Source organism: Podarcis liolepis (genome assembly GCF_965112155.1).
Source record: "Podarcis liolepis genome assembly, chromosome: 5".
In the NCBI taxonomy this organism is placed as follows: domain Eukaryota; kingdom Metazoa; phylum Chordata; class Lepidosauria; order Squamata; family Lacertidae; genus Podarcis; species Podarcis liolepis.
The window spans coordinates 82,804,458-82,825,478 of NC_139556.1; the positions used below are offsets into that span (position 1 = coordinate 82,804,458).

Below are 21,021 nucleotides of genomic sequence, written 5' to 3' on the forward strand. Positions count from 1 at the left end.
AAAGCAATTCTGAGAAAGGAGGAGAAGAGGAAGAGACGAACGCAATCAAGAGAGGGGAAGGAAAATGGTGGAAGCAGCGGGAGAAAATGTGAAGGAAGGAAAGGTGCAGTGGGAAAGAAGCACAGAGGAAAGGGTGGTCTGAAGCGCTGTAGGCTTGGAATAAACCCCCAGATGTTAGATTGCAGCTGCATATCAAGAAACTGACAATTTTTGTGACACATGATAGGAGTAAGCCAGCCACTACCTATGTTACATTTTCTGGTCCAGAGGCTTTCTTAATCCATTATAATTAGCAACCCCCCCCCCACCCATGTGTTCAATCCTTATCCCTGTTAACATAAGGTTACCAGATTTTTTCCAATGAATCCAGGGACACTTTTCAACTTCAATGGATTTTGTATGGGGACTGATTTGTAAATCCGGGGACTGTCCCCGGGAAACGGGGACACCTGGTAACCTTATGTTAACATTGTCCTGCATGTTTATCTTCCTGGTTTTAAACTGAGATGCTCTGAAGCTGACAGTGCCCTCGCTGCCTTTTATCGTCAGTGAGTAAATACGTACTGATCAGCGCTGGTTTGTAAGCTCAGGCGCCTGCTCAAGAGGCAGTCAACGGTTGCCGTGCCACTTCTGCATTTACGATGTTTAGTTTCACGTGTTACATGGAAACGATGCCACGTTTTGCGTGATGCATAGAGTTAAGAATTTGTTTAATTTGTCCGTAATGTGGAGGTTCTCTTGTCTGCAGGGAAAAGGCGAATACACAATGGAATATGTCAAATACCAGCCCTGCTTATCCAGTACCCAGGAAGAATTAGTTAACAGATACCTAGAAGCAACAGGACAACTTCCTGTGAAAAAGGGCAAGGCAAAGAGCTGATTCCCTGCATGTGAGCTGATCGTGAGGACTTGCCACCAAACTTCTACTGCCGCTAAGCTCTATTGATTTAATGACTCTTTAATATTCAGAGCAGACTACGGAGTTTCATCCTGGATCGATACTTCGACTTTATTAAGTCACCAAAAGATTGTTGCTGAAATGTTCACATAGAAATTCCATTAATTAGTCACTGTCTTAATTTAATAAAATGTCTTTAGCTTTACTTTAAAAATTATATTGACTGCACATGTTCTATTTATCCTCCCATGTGAGCCCCATGATAGACAATGCCAGCTGTCCTGTTGCAGAGATACATGAATTCTTTTTAAAATGCTTGTCTTGATAAAAGAATTAGGAAAGCTAAAACTGAAGTAGAGAATTACAAGATTGCTGGAGGCGGGTCGGTCTTTAGGAGCAAATTTATCATGCGCTTCAGAAAGTGTCCCATGAAAAGCAGTTCATAATTTTAATCGGTTTTCACTTTCCCTGCATATTCAGTACCTTCTCCCTGCTACACAGAATAATTTTGAAATTGACCAACTCATGTAAAATAAGACAGCATACACAAAATGTACCGGTATTCATTTTATTGGAGATGTTAAAAGTTAGCATCAACTGTTTTATTTTCAAAACTTAAAATATTTTATCAAATATTTATTTAAAATGGCAGTTTTAAGAAACTTAAAAGACATTTGTTTATATATTAAATTTGTCTCATACAAAGTTACCTCCTACCAGAAACTTGGTGACAAATCAGTAGTTTTTACATATATTCTTTTCATTAAAAAAAAAGGTTTTTCAGAAGTTTTAGCAAAAATATTTTTTTCTTTTCAGAAATTACAAAGAAAAGAGGATATTTATGGTAGCTCAGAAGTGACTAGTGCAAAGCTTTGAAATATGCGGCAATGATTTATATAGAAGAATCACAACAGTGGTTTTGGAATATTAATGGAAGGTCATCTACACCTTCGCCAAAAAATGTTTACAGCTTTTTAATGCAGGCGTTCTTTCTACTTAAAAATTACTTTCATCATATTGAAGTATGACCCCATTAGCAGATCCCTCTTCCACCCCAGAACCATCTGCAGATTCTGAAGAGTCGTCCTCTGAAGAGCAGTCATATTTCACTCGTGCCGTCAAGCCAGGTCTCCAGGCAACACGCACATGGCAGGTAAGGTTCTAGAGAAGCATGCAAAGTAATCAGTATTTATGTAGCACTGTTGAGTGCTTGAATGCCCAATTCTACACTTAAATACTCTGAAGTCTTATATTCATTTATTTACTTAGATCCCACCTTTTCCCCCAGACAGACAAAATAGGAAAAAAACCCAGTAATTAAAAAGCAATTAAATAGTAATGGAATTAAAACTAACTATTCAAGCGTACAGATAATGGGCCATAAACATTTAATGGCACAAACCCTTTCGTTAAAAACAGCCAATTCCTCAAAGCCTGTTGACATAAGTCTTCACCTGCCAGTGGAAGGACTAGCTTCTTTTAAGCAGAAGTCCCAAAATCTGGGAGCAGCCACTGAGAAGGCCCTCTCCCACCAAGCCTGCCACTTATAAGTCCCGTTAAGTTTAGTGGAGATTACTCCCCAGTGAAAAGGGTACAAGGTTGCAGCTTAAGATGATCATAGACACAGTCCCATTGAACACAAATAAGACTTGCTTCCAAGTAGATAAATAAGCCCGCTTACTAGGGATCAAACCCTATTGAATTTAGGGGGACTGCTGAATAAACACATAGGATACTGAAGCTTTTTATTCTGTTTTACTGAGCCTGAGAGAGAGAACAACTTGACAGGCCACATAGTGAATTCATGGCTGATGCACTCTAATTTCAGCTCAGTTTCTTAGCCACTTACTATGCTGGTTTTCAAAGTAGACGATTGCTGCACAATCACACTTATTACATGAGTGAGAAGCAAGCATATGTATTCTTACCTCTGAGGAATCACTTGTCAGCTGAGCGGTGTAGTCAACTTCAAAGAAAGTAATGTACTTTCTTACCTGGGCAGGAAACTAAGTTAGAAAGAAAATGGTCAATCATAAATTCCACTTAAAAAATGCAGTGATTTGCATTCAGTGAAATATGAAAGAAACTGTTATTTGATCCAGGGATGGTGGGGGTGGCTCTATGCAATTTTGTGTATCATGTTACATCAGCAAAAACTACCTGTTTTTATTCCAAGTGCAGTCAAGAAGTGCCATAGCATTTCTGGTATACACAACAAAGCTTCCTTAGGACATCCACACACCCCTCCACTGCTTTTGCAACTAGCTTGAAGCTACTGTTGTTTATCATTGCTTATTGCACTGAGGCTGTGCCCGATCTTGGAACTTACCGTATTTTTCGCTCTATAAGATGCACTTTTCCCCTCCCAAAAAGTAAGGGGAAATGTGTGTGCGTCTTATGGGGCGAATGCAGGTGGGAGGCTCTGCTCAGCGCTCCCTTTAAAGAGCTGCACACACGCTCCGCGCGCTCTTTAAAGGCCTGGAAACGATGCCTTATGAGGAACGGCTAAGGGAGCTGGGCATGTTTAGCCTGGAGAAGAGGAGGTTAAGGGGTGATATGATAGCCATGTTCAAATATATAAAAGGATGCCACATAGAGGAGGGAGAAAGGTTGTTTTCTGCTGCTCCAGAGAAGCGGACACGGAGCAATGGATCCAAACTACAAGAAAGAAGATTCCACCTAAACATTAGGAAGAACTTCCTGACAGTAAGAGCTGTTCGACGGTGGAATTTGCTGCCAAGGAGTGTGGTGGAGTCTCCTACTTTGGAGGTCTTTAAGCAGAGGCTTGACAACCATATGTCAGGAGTGCTCTGATGGTGTTTCCTGCTTGGCAGGGGGTTGGACTCGATGGCCCTTGGGGTCTATTCCAACTCTATGATTCTATGATTCTGTGATTCTATGGAGTGCGGCTCTTGGGGGAAGCCTTCCTCCCGCTGCCCAGGAGAGGCTGCGCGCGGCTATCCCATAAGCCAAAACAGCAAGAGGCTACAGAAGCCAGATCCCTCTTGCTGTTCTGGCCTCTGGGATCCAGAATATCTTTTTTCTTGTTTTCCTCCTCCAAAAACTAGGTGCGTCTTATGAAGCGAAAAATACGGTTCTTGATAGCATTACATTTGTGTTTGCATTTGATGGCAGAGAAAAATGAGTCACCCTTTTTTTTTTAAGCTTAAAACATACTTACCAGGGAGTAAGCACCACTCGACTGCGTCCAGCCAGTCCACCACTCACTCACACACACACACACGCACACACACACCCCTCCTCCTCCGTACAAAGGCAACACCAAGACTAAGGAGGCTGACAGGCACCGCACCCCTTAGACTGGCTGTAAGTAAGGAGGTAGACAGATGGAAGGTTGTCCGAGGGCACAATGAGCTTTGCCCCCGCTGCTGCTGAGGCCTGCAAAATCTGCTGCCCGTTTTCCCCTTGTGCAGGCGTAGAATTTCACCTACCCACGGCTTCAAATTTGTCACTTGTGTCACGGTGTAACTTATGCGTTCAGATGATTTCTCCCATGAGATGTAACTGTTTCCAATGGCGGCCAAATTCTGCAGAAGATCCTGAGAGGGCTTGTTGCCATCTGCAGACAGAAAAATAGTGTATGTATGTGTTTGTGTGTGTTTTTAAGGGAAAAGGATAATGAGATTCTTTTATGACAAGCAGACGAAGGCTCTCCTGGGGTCCTGTGACGGATGCTCAAGGCCTAGTTGCATATGCTGCAAGCCCCCCCCCCGGGAATTTTAAGAACGAGGGTGAGAAGAGTTGCCAATATTAAGAATGGCAGAGCTGGCCTGATCGTGCTTCCATTTCTTGGAAAACAAAAATCCATTTATCTCCGGTGAACTTTGGAAAAACAGATTATGTGAGTTTTTGCCTCACTTCGGCTTCAGTAGGAGGAAGCTGGCTGCAGAAAGCACCAATTTGACCACTATAGCTCAGTGGCAGAGCATCTTCTTTGCACTGAGAAGATCCCCAATTCAATTCCTGGCGTCTCCAGGTCGGGATGGGACAGATCCTTGTCTGAAAATCCTGGGAAGCGGCTGCTAGTCAATATAGACAATGCTGAGCTAGCTGGACCTCTAAATATACCGTATTTTTTGCCCTATAGGACGCACTTTTCCCCCTCCAAAAATGAAGGGGAAATGTGTGTGCGTCCTATGGGGTGAATGCAGGCTTCAGGAAGCTATCCGCAAGCCTTGCAAGCCCGGCGGGAGGTCCCGCGGGCTCGCGGGCAGCAGCCTGCAGCCCACAAGCTCGGGGGATAGTGGGGAGGCGGAGCGCCGCCACCCCGCTATTCCCTGACCTGATCTGAAGGCTGGCGGGGGGAGAAGCAAGCCTGCTTCTCCCCATCGCCAGCCCCATAAGCTCGGGGGACAGCGGAGCAAGCCGCTGCCCCATGGAGGCTAGAGAGGCTGTCCCTGAAAGCAGAAGAGGGAGATGGAGCGCTCCATCTCCCTCTTCTAGCTTGGGGATGGCTGCGTAAAGCCTCTGCAGGGCAGCGGAGTGCGCTGCCCCACGGAGGCTAGAGAGGCTGTCCCTGAAGGCAGAAGAGGGAGACAGAGCGCTCCGTCTCCCTCTTCTAGCTTGGGGATGGCTGCGCAAACCTGGGGGGGAAATAAATTTTTTCCCCTTGATTTCCCCCCCAAAAAACTAGGTGCGTCCTATGGGCCGGTGCGTCCCATAGGGCGAAAAATACACTAATAATAATAATTTATTACTTGTACACCGCCCATCAGGCTGGGTTTCCCTAGCCACTCTGGGCAGCTTCCTACAAAGATTAAAAATACATTAAAATGCCACACATTAAAAACTTCCCTGAACAAGGCTGCCTTCAGATGTCTTCTAAATGTTAGGTAGTTGTTTTTCTCTCTGACATCTGGTGGGAGGGCGTTCCACAGGTCGGGTGCCACTACAGAGAAGGCCCTCTGCCTGGTCCCCTGTAGCTTTGCTTCTCACAATGAGGGAACTGCCAGAAGGCCCTCGACGCTGGACCTCAGCGTCCGGGCAGAACGATGGAGGTGGAGACGCTCCTTCAGGTATACTGGGCTGAGGCCGTTTAGGGCTTTAAAGGTCAACACCAACACTTTGAATTGTGCTCGGAAACGTACTGGGAGCCAATATAGGTCTTTCAAGACCGGTGTTATGTGGCGACTTCCAGAGTTCTTGAATTCTGCTAACACATTTCTCCCCCACCATGCCTTTTTCCAAATGTCAGGAGCTGATTTGCAACAGTCCCCCCCCCCCTTAAAAACACTTTGGGTGTGGGAGAGGCGAAGGATGAACATTTATACAAATGAACATATATGTGCTACTTAGAAAGGAAAGAAAGAGACAGACTGCTTCACGGACTCATAATCATCTTGCCAATATGCATGTCTGTCATGCAAGCTGTGAACCTGAGGGAATGCCAGAAGTGAAGGACCCACTGCGACTGCTCTTAACATCCTGCTTTTCCACCCACAAAGACGCTTTGGCCAAGCACTGCGCTGGGCTGAAAGGAAGGAAATGGTTCCTCTTTGTGTGCAAATCACATAGAGGGACCAAGTTCCTTATTCATTAGGAACTCAAAAGGATTAAGCCTCAGCAACTTGGCTACCCTTCTGCCTTCTCCCACAGTCAGAAAAAGAAAGGGGAAATAGCTACTGATTACTAAAGAAGAAAGCCCTCGTGTTACTGGACTTGCAAACCACAGGCAGCTGTAACAAGTGCAGGATCACGACATTCATCACTAGTTTTCCTGGCATCTCTTATCAGTCCAGGTTCATGCAACATTGATTAATTTTGCTAACTGGAATGAGAGATACCATAGAGCTCATTTGCAAGAGATATACCTCTGATGCTGCGGAACAAGGCGACGTCCTGTAGCATATTCTGCGGAAGATGGCCTAGGCCCTCTGGGTCTTTGCTGTGTGGGCACACAATATCAACCTTCGGTTTAGGCTTTTCTCTCTGGTACCGAACAGTTGCAAGGCATGAGCCTAGATTTTGCTTAGGGGGAAAAAACAAAACACAAAAAGATGCTATTTACTTCCAATTGAAAGTCTTTTACATTACCACATGCCTGGTCCAGAGAACCCACTAGTGAGTCCAAGAAGCACATTCTGAGAATAAGTGCTGCATAAGCAAATAATTTCTGGAGGCAAAAACTAGGCTGGGTGCGTGTGCTGGGTCAGAAAACAGTAAGTGGGGGACATATTAACCCTTCTTCCACATGCTAGAATGTCAATCTGGACTCCTAGTCTTCTAGGCTTAAAAACAGCTGCAACCAAGTCATATGTTCTGCTTATACAGAACAATTTTCAGCAGGTGTCTAGAAGGCAAAAGGGAATCCATTATAGCCAAGGGTTGTGCAGACCCTTGTTTGCCAATAGGTCAAGCACCAAGAAGCCACAACAGGTTTGTTGCTTTCGCTGTGGATAAGAGAAGTGACTTGGGCAGCGGCCAGCGATTATCAAAGGAAGACTCAGCAAAAACATGTCTGGGAAGTACCACATGTGATACAAAGTTCCATTTTATTGTGCAAACTTACCCCAGACTTAGCATCTTTTGTAGCAAACTTCAGGGAGTACTTGCGCTCAACTCCTGGGATAAACTGGAAGAGAAAGAAGCAACAGTTGCACTTCACAGCATTATTTTTAAAAGAACAACAATGAATCCAGAGGCATAAAAAAGCCCCCTAGAAGCATCACATTATAATCATACTTAGAATTCAAATGATGTCCTGCTGTAGGTTCAAAGTTGGAAACTTGATTGAAAGAAATGGTTCAAATGAGCCCTTTTGTGTGGCGATTTAAATCAAACCTTCCTAACAAATGTTGTGGGGTTTGTTTTTGTTTTTTTAAAAAAAGAATGATAAATATGTAGCGAACTTCTCCTTAATTTATACGTTGTAAGAACTTGTCTGCATGATCCAAAAACAAAACTTCCTTTCCAACCCTCAGTAAAACTTTCAAAAGGTCTTTTTTTGGTTTCTGCTTGCCCAAGAGAGGCTGCATTCGTATGATTATATCTTGGCTTATTACTTCAAGGTATTCACAACCATTTTGTCTGCACACACAAGCCCCTTCACATGAGCTGTGATTAGACCACAAAGTTTCTAATTGAGCATCAGGAAGAACTGGCTGCAGTTACAGGCACAAGGGCAGAACGGGAGCTATCCAATTAATTGGCAGCTGTAGTCATCCAACTTCACGATGAAACTAGCCGTGTGTGTCTGTACAGGGCTTAATTTCCATGCATCTCCACAGTTATTTAAAAATGCTTGGCCATTTGGAAACACTCCAGTGAACGACACTGACCTGGTCCCTAAACTCTTGTCCAAAACAGCAGGTACATTTTCAAGCACCATTTCTGCATATCCCGAAAGGATGCAAGCTAGACAGATAAGGAAGGGTGAGGGAATTCCAGAACGGCTTGCTAGAGAGTTTAGACCTTGACAATGCACTGCTTGTTTTATAGGCTCCTCGCTAGCAAAGAAATGCACTGAGGAATCATTTTACCTCTGCAAGATTAATCTTTCAATACAGAAAAGAAGAAGCAGAAAAAATACTGCTTCAAGAGATATCTAGCTTCAGGCATTACATCTGGCCACTGAATACTGTTCAGGTTTTAATAAATGTCACTTATTCGTGGATTTGTTTAACAGCATTTCTAGCCCTGGTAGCATCACATTGCTTAGACGCCCCTATCTGTAAAATTGATAGTAACATGGTGTTCTGTTAGGGCCGAACAAAGTAACCTGAGGAATCATTATATAGCTTTTTATAAGCCAAGACCCTGGTGTAGGGTTGCCATATATCCGGAATTTCTTGGACATATCCCGAACACTACATTTGGCAGCAATGTCCAGGCAGAAATCATCTCTCCTCTCCCCCTCACCAAAAAAGCTGTCCAGATTTTCACTGTTTGAAACATGGCAACCCTACCCTGCTGGTTCAGATATAATGCTAAGTATGGTTAAATGCAGAGTATTGGGATGCGGGTGGCGCTGTGGGACGTTAAACCACTGAGCCTAGGGCTTGGCGATCAGAAGGTTGGCGGTTTGAATCCCCGCGACGGGGTGAGCTCCCGTTGCTCGGTCCCTGCTCCTGCCAACCTAGCAGTTCGATAGCACGTCAAAGTACAAGTAGATAAATAGGTACCGCTCTGGCGGGAAGGTAAACGGCATTTCCGTGTGCTGCTCTGGTTCACCAGAAGCGGCTTAGTCATGCTGGCCACATGACCCAGAAGCTGTACACTAGCTCCCTCTGCCAATAAAGCGAGATGAGCACCGCAACCCCAGAGTCGGTCACGACTAGACCTAATGGTCAGGGGTCCCTTTACCTTTACCTTTTTATGGTTAAATGCAGAGGCAGTTTGAGGGTGGCACGACTGGTATGGCTGCACTGGGCACTGATTTGCAGGGGGCACCAAAATAATGCTCCAGAACAGAGTGCAAGAGGCAGCAATGGGGGGAGGATTTTAGTGTCGCACGGGGCGCTGCTGAAATTTGAGAGCCCAGTGTTAGCATCATGTGAGTCTGGCTTGTATACTCCTCCTCCAGCATCGCTAGGAGAAGGCAATCAGAAGCCTTCATTTCCATTTCCAACCAACCATAGTTTGTCAGTGCATGCAATGGTATAGTGGCAAATTCAGAGGTTCAGGGTCCCTTCCTGATAGTCACGTCTCCGTTTAAAATTACCAGAAGTAAGCTGAAAACTTAACTTTGTTTATATTAGTTAGAACAGGATGTTTAAACCTGCTGTGGTAAAACATAGTCAGCAGTCTTGATCAAATTTAGTGATAGGCTGATCATCAGAGAGATAAAAAGTCGTTCTAATAAAATCCTTTATAGAGCTGAAGATCAGTGTAAGTAAAAAAGGACTATTGCTTTTTAAAGTGAATGCCTTGTGGTTATACGCAGCATTATTATAACAGTGATGTTTCTCAGGGCGGTTCATGTGATAAAATACGAGGTAAAAGCACAACTAAATACTTAAAACAAAAACAACAAAACAATAAATGCACCACCACCTCAAAGACATTTAAAAGGTTGTAGAATATTAACCAGTCAAAAGGCCTGGTTGAAGAGGAACATTCTATAAGCAATATTATCCACCAATGTCCAGCCTCCTTTGAAAATTTAGAATATCAAGTCATACAGGAAGACAGACAAGTTTATGTATTATACACAGGTGTTTGCCAGTTTCAAAAGATGTGTGCTGTTTAAAAACTACTTCTTTTTGTCAGTCTGTTACTAACAGCACATTATCCTCTGAGTGATAATGTATTGCTCATCCCTCAGTGATGATCCTGACTCACAAGCAAACCCCTACGACTGTATTACTATGTCTGACATTTTACATCAACAAGCAGGCTGTTTCTGGGTCAAACTAGACCTGACAAAGGAAATGGAAACGTGCGACTCTCTCTATGGTCTCATTAAAATGCCGTAAATAACAGCTGCTTTGGTAAAGGGTGTGAAGTGAAACCCGCCAACTTTAGGACCACAGGGCTGCTTTCAAATTTTGTCATACTCAAAGCAGACCCTCTGAAATCAGTGGATTTAATAGGAACTATTCGCATCTTCATAATAAACAATGGAAGCTAAGCACATTTTTTACAAGGCAGCCCTTATAAGGTAAAGGGACCCCTGACCATTAGGTCCAGTTGTGGCCGACTCTGGGGTTGCAGTGCTCATCTCGATTTATTGGCCAAGGGAGCCGGCGTACAGCTGTGGCCATGTGGCCAGCATGACTAAGCCACTTCTGGCGAACCAGAGCAGTGCACGGAAACGCCATTTATCTTCCTGCTGGAGCAGTACCTATTTATCTACTTGCACTTTGACGTGCTTTTGAACTGCTAGGTTGGCAGAAGCAGGGACCGAGCAACAGGAGCTCACCCCGTCAAGGGGATTTGAACTGCCAACCTTCTGATCGGCAAGTCCTAGGCTCTGTAGTTTAACCCACAGCGCCACCCACATCCCCTCCCTTATAAGGTACTGCCACATTAAAAAATACTCACCCTAAAGCAAGTTCCAGGAAATTAGCTTGTAAGAGCAGGATTGAGGTTGACGTTTGGGGAGCTTGCTTAAGGGACATTTTGTGTGGGGGTTTTTTGGGGGGGGTGTGAAAGTGGCAGGGCAGTCCCCCCAAAAATGCCCCTCTCCTCAGTATCTTCTTATATGGTAATCCTAGATACATTTGTATGGGAGGAATTCCCTTTGCGCCCAGTAGGGCTTTCTTCTGAATAGGAATGCCTATGGCCGAGTTGTTAGTTGTGTTAGTCAATAAGGCCCACCGTTTACTTAATGAGACTTATTGCCTAATAAGTGTGTTATAGGATTGCAGCCTAAGTCAACTGAAATCAATGAAGTTTGCTTAAGAATTGTGTTGTATAATGTCCTAGGTGTAGAACAGGGATTGGTAGAAATCAGATTAAAAGCAGGGAGGTGGGGGCAGAGTTAGAAGACAGCCAAATTCTGTCCCGGATCAGATTCCTATCTTTTAGATAGCTGCTTACTAAGGGAAAGTTTGGCAAGCCCGGCTTCTAATATCACTGTGCTATGCTCTGCATCGGAGCACTCAAGGAATGGAAGCTCTGTGCAAGAGGAGATCTGGCAGCTGGAAAGAAACAATAATGAATTTCACCACTGCAAAGCAAGCTGGATATCTGGGAAGTGAAGGAATCCCCATAATGAATCGTCTCCTTTTATATTTAAAAGCTATATCAAGGTTTCTACTAGGAGGGAAACTCAAAACATCCAAAAGGGAATCGTTTTCAAGATTGTTCCAGCATGAGAGAGAGAGATCAGTAATGGAGTCTACCGAGATGTGATTCGCACAGCTTTTTTCCATACAACCCAATGATGGTTGTGCAAAACCTCCACACAGCCAGTTGCCACTTCCTTTGTTTGCTGTTGGGTTAAGAGTTGTATACAATAAGATTGTGGGCATAAAAATAGGGCATTGCTTAGATCAGAATGGTATAGTTGATAGTGTATTGGATCTGGACTGATGAGACTTGGGTTCAAGCTCAGTGACAAACCTATTTGTGCGATGTGGAGCAAGTCACACTCTTGAGTTATGAGGCTAATGTAATGTTAGTGCAATATGTCGGGTGAGGGTAATGTAGGTAAAATGGGGGGCGGGGGAACAGAGCTATTTAGGGGAAGGGCAAGAGTTTAAAAAATGGTGGTGGTGGGATAAACTGATTTACCATGGCCACAATGACACCTGTGCTTGCAATACTCCCGCAGCAACATCCAGAAAATGGTGCCAACAAGCACTTGCAGGCTTGACGTTGCAACCCAGAGGGATCACATTGTAGAAGGATACTTCCTTCCATTGGGTGTGTGAGCTGCAGGAACATTGTCTGAATCAAATACAATTTCTATCAGAGGGGTTAGCTAGGTTGGTCTGTTGCATTAAAAAAAAAGGAGCCAAAAGCCTTGTGGCACGTTGAGGACTTAGCAGATTTATTGTGGCATAGACTTCCTGACGCGAAAGTGTAAAGAGTGAACACCCCTTAGGTTACAGGCTAGAAGCTGCCAAATTCTAACCCCAAAGAGGTCCATGCCTGTAAAAAGGATATGGTAGGTGGGCATAGGTTGGCAAGGTGTATGGGCAGTCTTTTGTAGAAGATAATTGTCATTTCGAGGAGCTAGTGATCTAGCATGGTTATCTCTTCCTGCCTCTGTTTACTTCTCCTCTATCTCTTGTTCTGTTCTTTGATGGCTGAGAACAGCCTTTAATTTGTTGGAAAGAAGTGATAATGCAGGGTACCTTCTGACCTTCTTTGATTGTAGACATTGTTTGGAGGAATGTGCAGTATTGGAAGAGGGGGCTAGCGAAATAATAATCTGCACTAGCTAGCAGAGCAAGGCACATAGGCTAACAAGTTAGCTACCTATAAATCAGATGCGTTTTGGGCATAGTTCTGAGAAGCTCACGCATGAACTGATGGCCAGTGGGTCGTGCAACCGAAGGCTACCTAGGGGCCACTTGGCCACTTCTTGAAGGCTTCCCAGTGGCAGATCAAAGCCCTTGCTTGGTAATGTATATAATGCTTGCTGTTTAGAACAAGATCTTTAATCTTCTCACTCCCTTGTGTTTGTATTGCTTCTGAATCTCATTAAAAGAACCTCCTTGCATTTAGCAAGCCACAAGGTGACATCTACCATGCCAAGCAAGTATATATGGAGTCCCTGGAACTGGCAAGTATTTATGCCAAGCTGGAATCAAAGAGGTAGAGTGTTCTGAATAGGTTCTTTGAGCACATGAAATTGTGCTGCGTCTTCCCCACCGCTGCTTCCACCACCACCTGCCCTGCTCCCAAAGCAGTAGGTCTTTCCATAGAAGAATAGCTTCAGATCAAACTTCATCCAAAGAAACACACTTTTGATGAAGTCCAAAGGCTGGAAATGTTAACAAACACCCTCCTTCAATCCTGGCCAGACAGCTGGTTTGTTTTGTAAAACATTACAAAGAATGCTTACTCTTGTCTTTTTCTACCCAGCGAATACCTCTGAAATACAACAGAGGCTGGGGAGGAGAGAAAACATTGCCCCAGGCTTTTTGCTGCCTGTTTAAGAATATTTCTTCAGATTTTCAAAGGGACAGAATGGAATACAAGATTTATTATTCAAGTGGAGATTAGAGCCAGCCGCAGATCTTAGGAGAGCTTTGGTCTTAACCCACTTGGACTAGTTTTGCAGGGGGCTCTTTGAGATCTTCACAAGTGAGGCTGAATATGTTTATCCTCGGCTGTATACAGCCTCATCAGCACTTGGCTGTGCCAGAGATCCAAACAAGAAGCCTGGTTTTTCATTAGCATGCTTGGATAGCACAACATACCCCTGGCTTTACAATTGTATTCATTAGCAAACATTGCCTGTTTGGATAACATAATTTTTTTGAAAATGTGTGAATGGCTTTCACCACGAATTCCCATTCTCTTTGCTGCTGACAACTGAGCCTTTGTATGGTTTTGAGTGGGTGGGGGAGGATGTAGACTGTATGCAAAGACCCTTCTAACTCCTGGATCCAGCAAGTGTTAAAATATAAGCCAGGCTAGTTTCTTGTGGCGATAGCCTGGGAGATGGGCCATTCCCTTAAAAAAGGAAGGGGTCTCTGTGTGAGATGGCAGATGGGTGGGGTCACCTTCCCAGCTAATGGTTAGTTAGAGGGTTTGGAAGTGATGCGACCTAGAAGGAAAGCAGAAAGCTAGAGAGAGTCAGAGCAGAATTCGAGAGCAATGTTTGGTTTCTGTTTGAATCAAAGGCTGTGACTATGGAAGAAATAAGACCCTTTTGGTGGTGTTAATACTGTGAACCCCTCTATCATAGGCTTAGATTGTGTGTGTGTGTGTGTGTGTGTGTGTGTGTTTTTAAATAAATCATATATCATAAAGACACCACAGTCTCTGCTACGCCTCAATCCTGAAACCCCTGGAAATGCAAACCACTTGGATATTGGCTCACAAGATCCTAAATTGAAAGTTCATTTAGGAAACATTGGCAAAGTGACTACTCTCTCTTTGTGCCAAAAATAAATAAATGACTGTTAGCATTCTGAAACAGCTGTATCTCATTGTGTGAGCATGGCTGTAAAATGTCAAATTCATATGCCTCTCATTATACTAGAAAACTCAGAGACATCCAATGGGAAGGAAATGCAAGACATACGAAAGAAGAGAATTTTACAAAGGAATTAATTAATTTATGAAATTCACTGCCACAAGATGTCGCAATGGACTTTAAAATATGATTAAGCTATCACAGCCTTGTGGGCTTCCCATAGGCATCTGACTGGATACTAAGGGGGAAAGATACTGGTCTAGACAGGCCTCTGGCCTGACCCAGTTGGGACTATTCAATCACAAATGTACAAGGCAGTGCAAGAAGGAACCAATCACATTAAACCGATCCAGTTTTGCTTGGAAAAAGCCATTAGCCAACTTTGAATTATGGTTTTGTGCTAAACCCTACCGTTCATATATGATCCAAAGTCATAACAATACAATTTTAATGCCATTATAACTGGGAGATGCTAGAACAATCAACAGCATCTCAAAATGTGTGACAAATGCCAGAGGGAATACCTGGTCCAATGTGTCCTTTATCTCCTTTTCTATGAGGAGGAAGTGTGAACTTTGCTTACACACTGCTGACTGGGAGTCTACCCAGATTAACTAAGGGCAGATTCACACTACAAGTTACTACAAGATTCATACTGCAAGTTAATTTATTCTGTAGGACAGAACGGACTGGTAACTTAACACTGGGTGAAAGAGTATGTGATCAGGCTTAATAACAGGCCCCAATATGTGGCTCTTCTGGAATTTGTGATGGATGCGATTCATCTGCAAAACTGCCCCTTAAGAACCACTCATCAGGGTTTAAAGGGAGCACAGCAGCAGCCCAGTGTCATAAGTCAGAACAGCTGGGCACTGCAGGGTGGGGGAACCTTCCTTTCGATAGACCCTGCCCTGGTACCAGAATTTTTTGCTGCTGAAGGCACTCAACAGACACACCTAAAGAGACCTGGATGCCTTGAAGAAGGAACTCCACCCACCCAGCAAAGTAGTTCCATCTGGCTGCTTGTAACCACTTCTGCATTCGATAGGGAGGGAGCACTTCTGCTGAGGTTCACACCTCCAATTGTCCCTTGGGGGAAGCTGCAAGCACCAGCCCTATTCCAGCCTCTTACCTCTTTTTTTTTATGAGTGTGGCTGTGCTCTGAGGGTTCTGAGGTTTTGTCAAACTAACTTTTGCCTCCCCATCGTTGACAAGAAGAGAGTGCAGGATGAGAGTCACTTCCTTTTTCTTTCATCTCTTATCTGCAAAAGCCAAGGTATGACTCATGGTGCTAGGGCAGTGTCTTCCTCCGGAGACTCTCTCTTTTCGTCTTTTATTTCAGATTAGACTGGGGAGTTGATCTTTTGGGGAGCGTAGGTGGTAGTCATGGATTCTTTGGGAGTAGGATAACATCAGCTTGTCCATTGTCTGTTGGCCTAGACATAACTTTTCTTAGAATCAAAGTTGGAAGGGACCACGAGAATCACGTAGTCCAACCTCCTGCAATGCGGGAATCTTTTCACCACCCAACATAGAGCTTGACCCCACAACCCCGAGATTGTGTCTCAGGCTCTGACTGAGCTATTTTGCCTGCACTTGTAAATATATTGTACTGATTGCTTAGATTACTTAGAGTTGTATTTTTTTCTGCTTAGATCTTGACATTGGCATTATGTTAATTGCTATTTTAAGGCCATGAGGGTTTTGGTGGTGGTTCTTTTGCTTAGCTGCTTTAGGCCTTCTTTAGAAGAAAAAAGCAGTGTGCAAATTCTGAATATTATGGGATCTCCATCTCACAGCATGGTATACAAACCTCAAATGCTCCTCCATGATTACAGAGTTCCAGCTTCAAGCATTGTGTTTGCAAAATACGGCTTAATGGAAAAAGGAGGTCACCAAGATTTCCAACATAAAAAACTCATGTTATTTGAATTAAGCAATTTTCTTGCTAAGTATTCACTGTTTGACACAATAACTTAGCACTAAGGAAGCGGCTTCCACTAAGGTCTGCTAAATAAAACTGTAGGTCCTTCAAATCAAACACAAACACTGAAATATTTCACTGCCAAGGCAACACCAGGATAAAGCATCCCATCTGGAGCAGTTGTGTGTAACAGAAATTTTAGGACCCTGCCCCCTTGTCTTTCTAAATAGTTCACAAGTGCCCTCTTGGAAACATTCTTCAGGAACAATGCTAAAACTTTCAGTCTAGCAGCTTTGCCAATGACTCCGCAGAGTTGGGGGGACAAATTTCTGGTGAACTCATGATTCAAAGTACCAATGAAATGAACAGCTGGACACTAGGAGTCATCAGTTCTCTGGAAATGTGCAGTTTCAGCCCAAGCTGTTCCCATCCTATCACAAGAACTTAAGAGTCCTGCTAGTTCAGACCAAATTTCTATTTAATCCTTCATCCTGCCTTCACAGTCCCTCCTTCTTCTTTTTTGAATGTAAAACATTTAATTTAAAAATGTTGACACTACAATATATAAAATAGCTATTATAAATGCACATAGTGTATTCTATAGCTGCCAGGTTTACGTTTTTAGGAAACTGTAAGTTACACTGTGGTTAAGACTTGTAGTTTTACCCTTCTGGAAGTCCACATTATATCACAGCGATGTACGGTCAGACTTAACAGCCCCAATTGTTAAACACTTGCATCAAGTTATAATCAGTTTTATTGCAAAAAGACCCTGTACACATTTACATAAATTCTAGTACCCTACAATTTTAGCTACCCAACAAGTCATTAACATACAGAAACATGCATGAAAAGCAAGAAAGATCACCCATCCCTTCTGCAGATTAGCAACTTGTCACTGTTGAGCAACAAAGCTCACATCACTGAGTTTTTATGTGAACAGTCCCTTCTATAGATAGATAGATAGATAGATAGATAGATAGATAGATAAATTTATTGTCATTGTCCGTATATACACAGTATACACAACAACGAAAATCAAACACCCACCCAAAGACCGGGTTCACATATACATTTGCACATATCTCCGACACTCTCATCCTATTTAGACATAATCTATAAAACATAACATAATCCAGAATATAGCATGACCTATTAAAGGCATAACATAACCTAAAACCTATCTCATTCCTTCCTACTCCCTGCTTACTAAACCTTGCAACTGGCCCTGAGATCATTATTTAGTGCAATCCGAGCTCTTGGATAGAAACTATTCAGAAGGCGTGTGGTTCGTGTTTTCATTGTCCTATATCTTCTGCCCGAAGGCAATAGTTCAAAGAAGTTGTGAGCAGGGTGGGTGGGATCTCTCAGAATATTATGTGACTTCTTCAAGATGCGAGACGTGAAGATCTCATCCAGGGTTGGTAGTCGGAGCCCAATAACATTCTGGGCAATTTTAATTGTTCTCTGTAAAGCTTTTTTATCCGTTTCAGAAGCTTGCAAGCAGGCCATGAGTGCAACATTACTCTCCCCAGCTGTGCCCTGCAGCAACTGGTGTCCATTTTCAACCATGAATAAGCTTATCCCGCATCCCTTTTAAAGCCCTTCAAGGCATTGCACACACTCCCATATACTCCACAACCAGTGTACTCCCACAGCTGGTTTCAGAAGCAGCGTACACACAGCATTAGCCACAATCCATATCTCCCTGGGCATCTAGCCTCTTGTTTCTTATGAAGTATTGTGTTTTGATGAGTTTTCCCCTAGGCCAGTTGGGATGGCTCACTCAGTAGAGAGTGAGACTCTTAATCTCAGAGTCAAGGGTTCAAGCCCCATGGTGGGCAGAAGATTCCTGCGTTGCAAAGGCTTGGATTAGATCTCTGACATTCCAGGATTCGAACCCAAATTGAGAAAAACGAACAATCTAGCTTCATTATGAGCCATTCATGTGAATACAGTTGGTGACCATCACTACAAGCCTGCATTATGCCAGAGCATCACACATGTTGGCCACACTCCCAGCAGGCAGAGCAAACAAGTTGCCCTGGAGCCCAGCTGAACTTTCCAGCTCCACTCTCTCGAGCTTGAGGGTCTTCCTGCTACCTTACCTTACCAAGCAGCATTTTACTGCAAATCAAGTGCAGGTGTGCATGGACAGGACCCAGTGGGCTCACCCACATGGTAAACTTCTGTGTGACAGTCCGCCTTTTCTTCAGTTTACAAGTAAATTCCATAGTATTGTACATAGAGCAAGCGGAGTTGCCAACTTTTTTTCTGGTGAGTCAGACAGAAGTTTTACAGGTGAAGCTTTCTCCAGAAAGGAGCTGAACACACACACAACTGCCTACTATACATTTCTGCCACCTCAAAAGGCACAAAGGCTGGGGGGGGGGATATTAACAAGAGGATTTCCATAGAGGGAACCATTTCACAAGCAAAAGCTGTCTTGTGGTGCCTTAAGGACTTGACACATTTATTAAGGAGTCAGAAGCTGCTTTTGCAGAATAGAGTCCACTCCATCTGCAAAGGACCACAAAAGGCTCTGTTCCAGACACTGCGCGTGGATTTTGGAGAAAGCCCCTCTCATGGGTTTGGCCAGGATTGCGGGGGTGGGTGGGGGGCAGAACCTCAGTTAAGCATTTTGTACTGATTTAATTGATTTAGGGGGGCAGCCGCCCCTCCCTGCCCACGCCCATGGGCCCCACTCCCGGTACAAATGCTTACCCCACATGTTACTTAAGCCACGCCCCCTTGAGCGATTCCCACGGCGGCGTTCCAAAGCGCCGTGCCTCTGCCCATGTGCAGAGTGCAGAGTGCGCTTCCCTGTCCCCCTAGACCATTCGGCCCAAGGAGCCCTGCCCTGCCTTACCTTGGAGGACGCCTTCTTGACGTACGCCAGACTCCGCAGAGAGCTGGGCGAGCTCTGCAGGTAGTTGAAGAAGTCGAGGGCCGTCTGCGCGGGCCGGCGGGCCAGCGCGGTGTAAGGGTTCAGCGACAGTCGAAACTGCTGCTGCTGCTGCTGCTGCTGCTGCTTCCAGAGCGCTTTCGGCGGGGCCGGGTCGCCTGCAGCGGGCCAGAACAGCGCGAGCAGCGCCGCCAAGACGAGGGTCGTCTCCGAGCGCAGCATCTTCTTCCCCGGCAGGAGGCGGCGAGCGAGTGGCTGAGCCGGAGAGGCCGGCCAAGTACAAATAGTGCGGGCTTCCCTTCTCCGGAAGCCGGTCCCGCCTCCTCCCCGCCGCCCGCCGCCTGGCTCCGGCCCCAGACAGGAGGAGGCGCCCTTCGCAGCAGCGCCCACGCCCTGCGGCCTTCCGCTCGCCTCGACGGGGGCGTCGAGTAGGGCAGCGTGACCCGCGCCTGGGAGGGCTGGGGCGGATTCTCGGGAAAGGAGCCAGCGACCCCTTTCCCCCCAAACGACAACGTGGTTTAACATCATCCTGCCTTTCCAGAGGAAGAGGCACCTGTTGGATTTGGTCATTTCCAGTAGACATACACGGCAGGAGCGAGCAGCTGCTTTAAAAAGGCCTCAGTGCACCTTCCAATATTTATTTAACTGCTTCCTTTGTTTCTTGTTCGCTTTTATATAATATAGGTAAAGGTAGAGGGACTCCTGACCATTAGGTCCAGTCATGGCTGACTCTGGGGTTGCGGCGCTCATCTCGCTTTATTGGCCGTGGGAGCCAGCGTACAGCTTCCAGGTCATGTGGCCAGCAGGACTAAGCCACTTCTGGTGAACCAGAGCAGCGCACGGAAACACCGTTTACCTTCCCGCCAGAACGATATCTATTTATCTACTTTGATGTGCTTTTGAACTGCTAGGTTGGCAGGAGCAGGGACCGAGCAATGGGAGCTCACCCCATTCCAGGGATTCAAACCGCTGACCTTCTGATCGGCAAGTCCTAGGCTCTGTGGTTTAATCCACAGCGACACCCGCGTCCCTTTTATACAATAAAGGTATTAACTTTTGCATTATAGTTTAGTTATTCTGTTTCATTTTGTCTTGATTTTTTTCAATGACTGCAGTTGTAACTTTTTATCAAACTTCACTGAACAACCTTTACAAAGTGGCATTTTTATATATATAAAAAATGACTTCAGCCTTGAGTAGTTTACATTTTAAATTACAATTCCCATCATTCACAAGCAATGTGTTCTAAATTTACAAAGCACGTGTAGTCACTCTCAAAGTACTATTAATCTGCCTTTAGTGATACGTATCCCTGCTTGAAAGCATAGCAAGAAAACAATATGGGCTCCTGCTGAGTGGTACTGAACAGGATGTTATTGGGACTCCAGCTCCCATCATCCCCAGCCAACAGGGATGATGGGACCTATAGTCCCAGGATTCCCCCCCCCCATTGTTTTTATTAAATATTTTCTTGGGTTACAGAAGTACATACTACGTCTCTGGTTTCAGTTCATAGAGTCCTTTATAGAGATCTGTTATCAAAGTGAGACACTAATGTTTTTGACAGTATAAGGTTGGGGGAGAAGAGAGGTGTGTGTGGGGGGGAGATCAGGGTTGGTATTGGTGGGAGAATAGGGCTGCCATCTTTGTTCTGGAAAAATACAAGACAGGTTGGCAGTGGGCAGGCCAGGAGCAAGGGGAAAGAGGGTGTTGGGGTGATTTTCTTTTCCACCTGGTGC

At 44.6% G+C, this 21,021-nt stretch overlaps 2 protein-coding genes across 2 annotated transcripts in view; one reads left to right on the top strand and one right to left on the bottom strand.

Annotated features, from left to right (window-relative positions):
- Window positions 1-1,115, top strand: part of GFM1 (G elongation factor mitochondrial 1) — a 36,985-nt gene extending 35,870 nt beyond the window's left edge. The window contains 2 exon segments of the mRNA XM_083504112.1: window positions 697-698; window positions 704-1,115. Of these exon segments, the coding sequence (XP_083360238.1) occupies window positions 697-698; window positions 704-880 (179 nt within the window). The 3' untranslated portion in view covers window positions 881-1,115.
- A 337-nt stretch (window positions 1,116-1,452) lies between these two features.
- LOC310707402 (ovocalyxin-32-like) lies at window positions 1,453-19,537 on the bottom strand. The gene is made up of 6 exons (XM_083504585.1): window positions 19,247-19,537; window positions 7,428-7,490; window positions 6,730-6,886; window positions 4,351-4,478; window positions 2,827-2,892; window positions 1,453-2,059 (listed from the first exon to the last, which is right to left on the bottom strand). Exons 1-6 carry the CDS (start codon window positions 19,502-19,504, stop codon window positions 1,895-1,897), a joined length of 837 nt encoding a protein of 278 aa, XP_083360711.1. The 5' UTR covers window positions 19,505-19,537; the 3' UTR covers window positions 1,453-1,894.
- Between the last annotated feature and the right edge of the window lie 1,484 nt (window positions 19,538-21,021).

Bases quoted from the DNA above. Each gene is read 5' to 3' on its own strand.
- LOC310707402 (XM_083504585.1), bottom strand. From the start codon at position 19,504: ATGCTGCGCTCGGAGACGACCCTCGTCTTGGCGGCGCTGCTCGCGCTG. The intron at 7,491-19,246 runs GTAAGGCAGGGC...TTTCTCTTCCAG, and splicing joins TCAAGAAGGCGTCCTCCAAG to TTTATCCCAGGAGTTGAGCG. The intron at 4,479-6,729 runs GTATATCTCTTG...TTCTGTCTGCAG, and splicing joins CTTGTTCCGCAGCATCAGAG to ATGGCAACAAGCCCTCTCAG.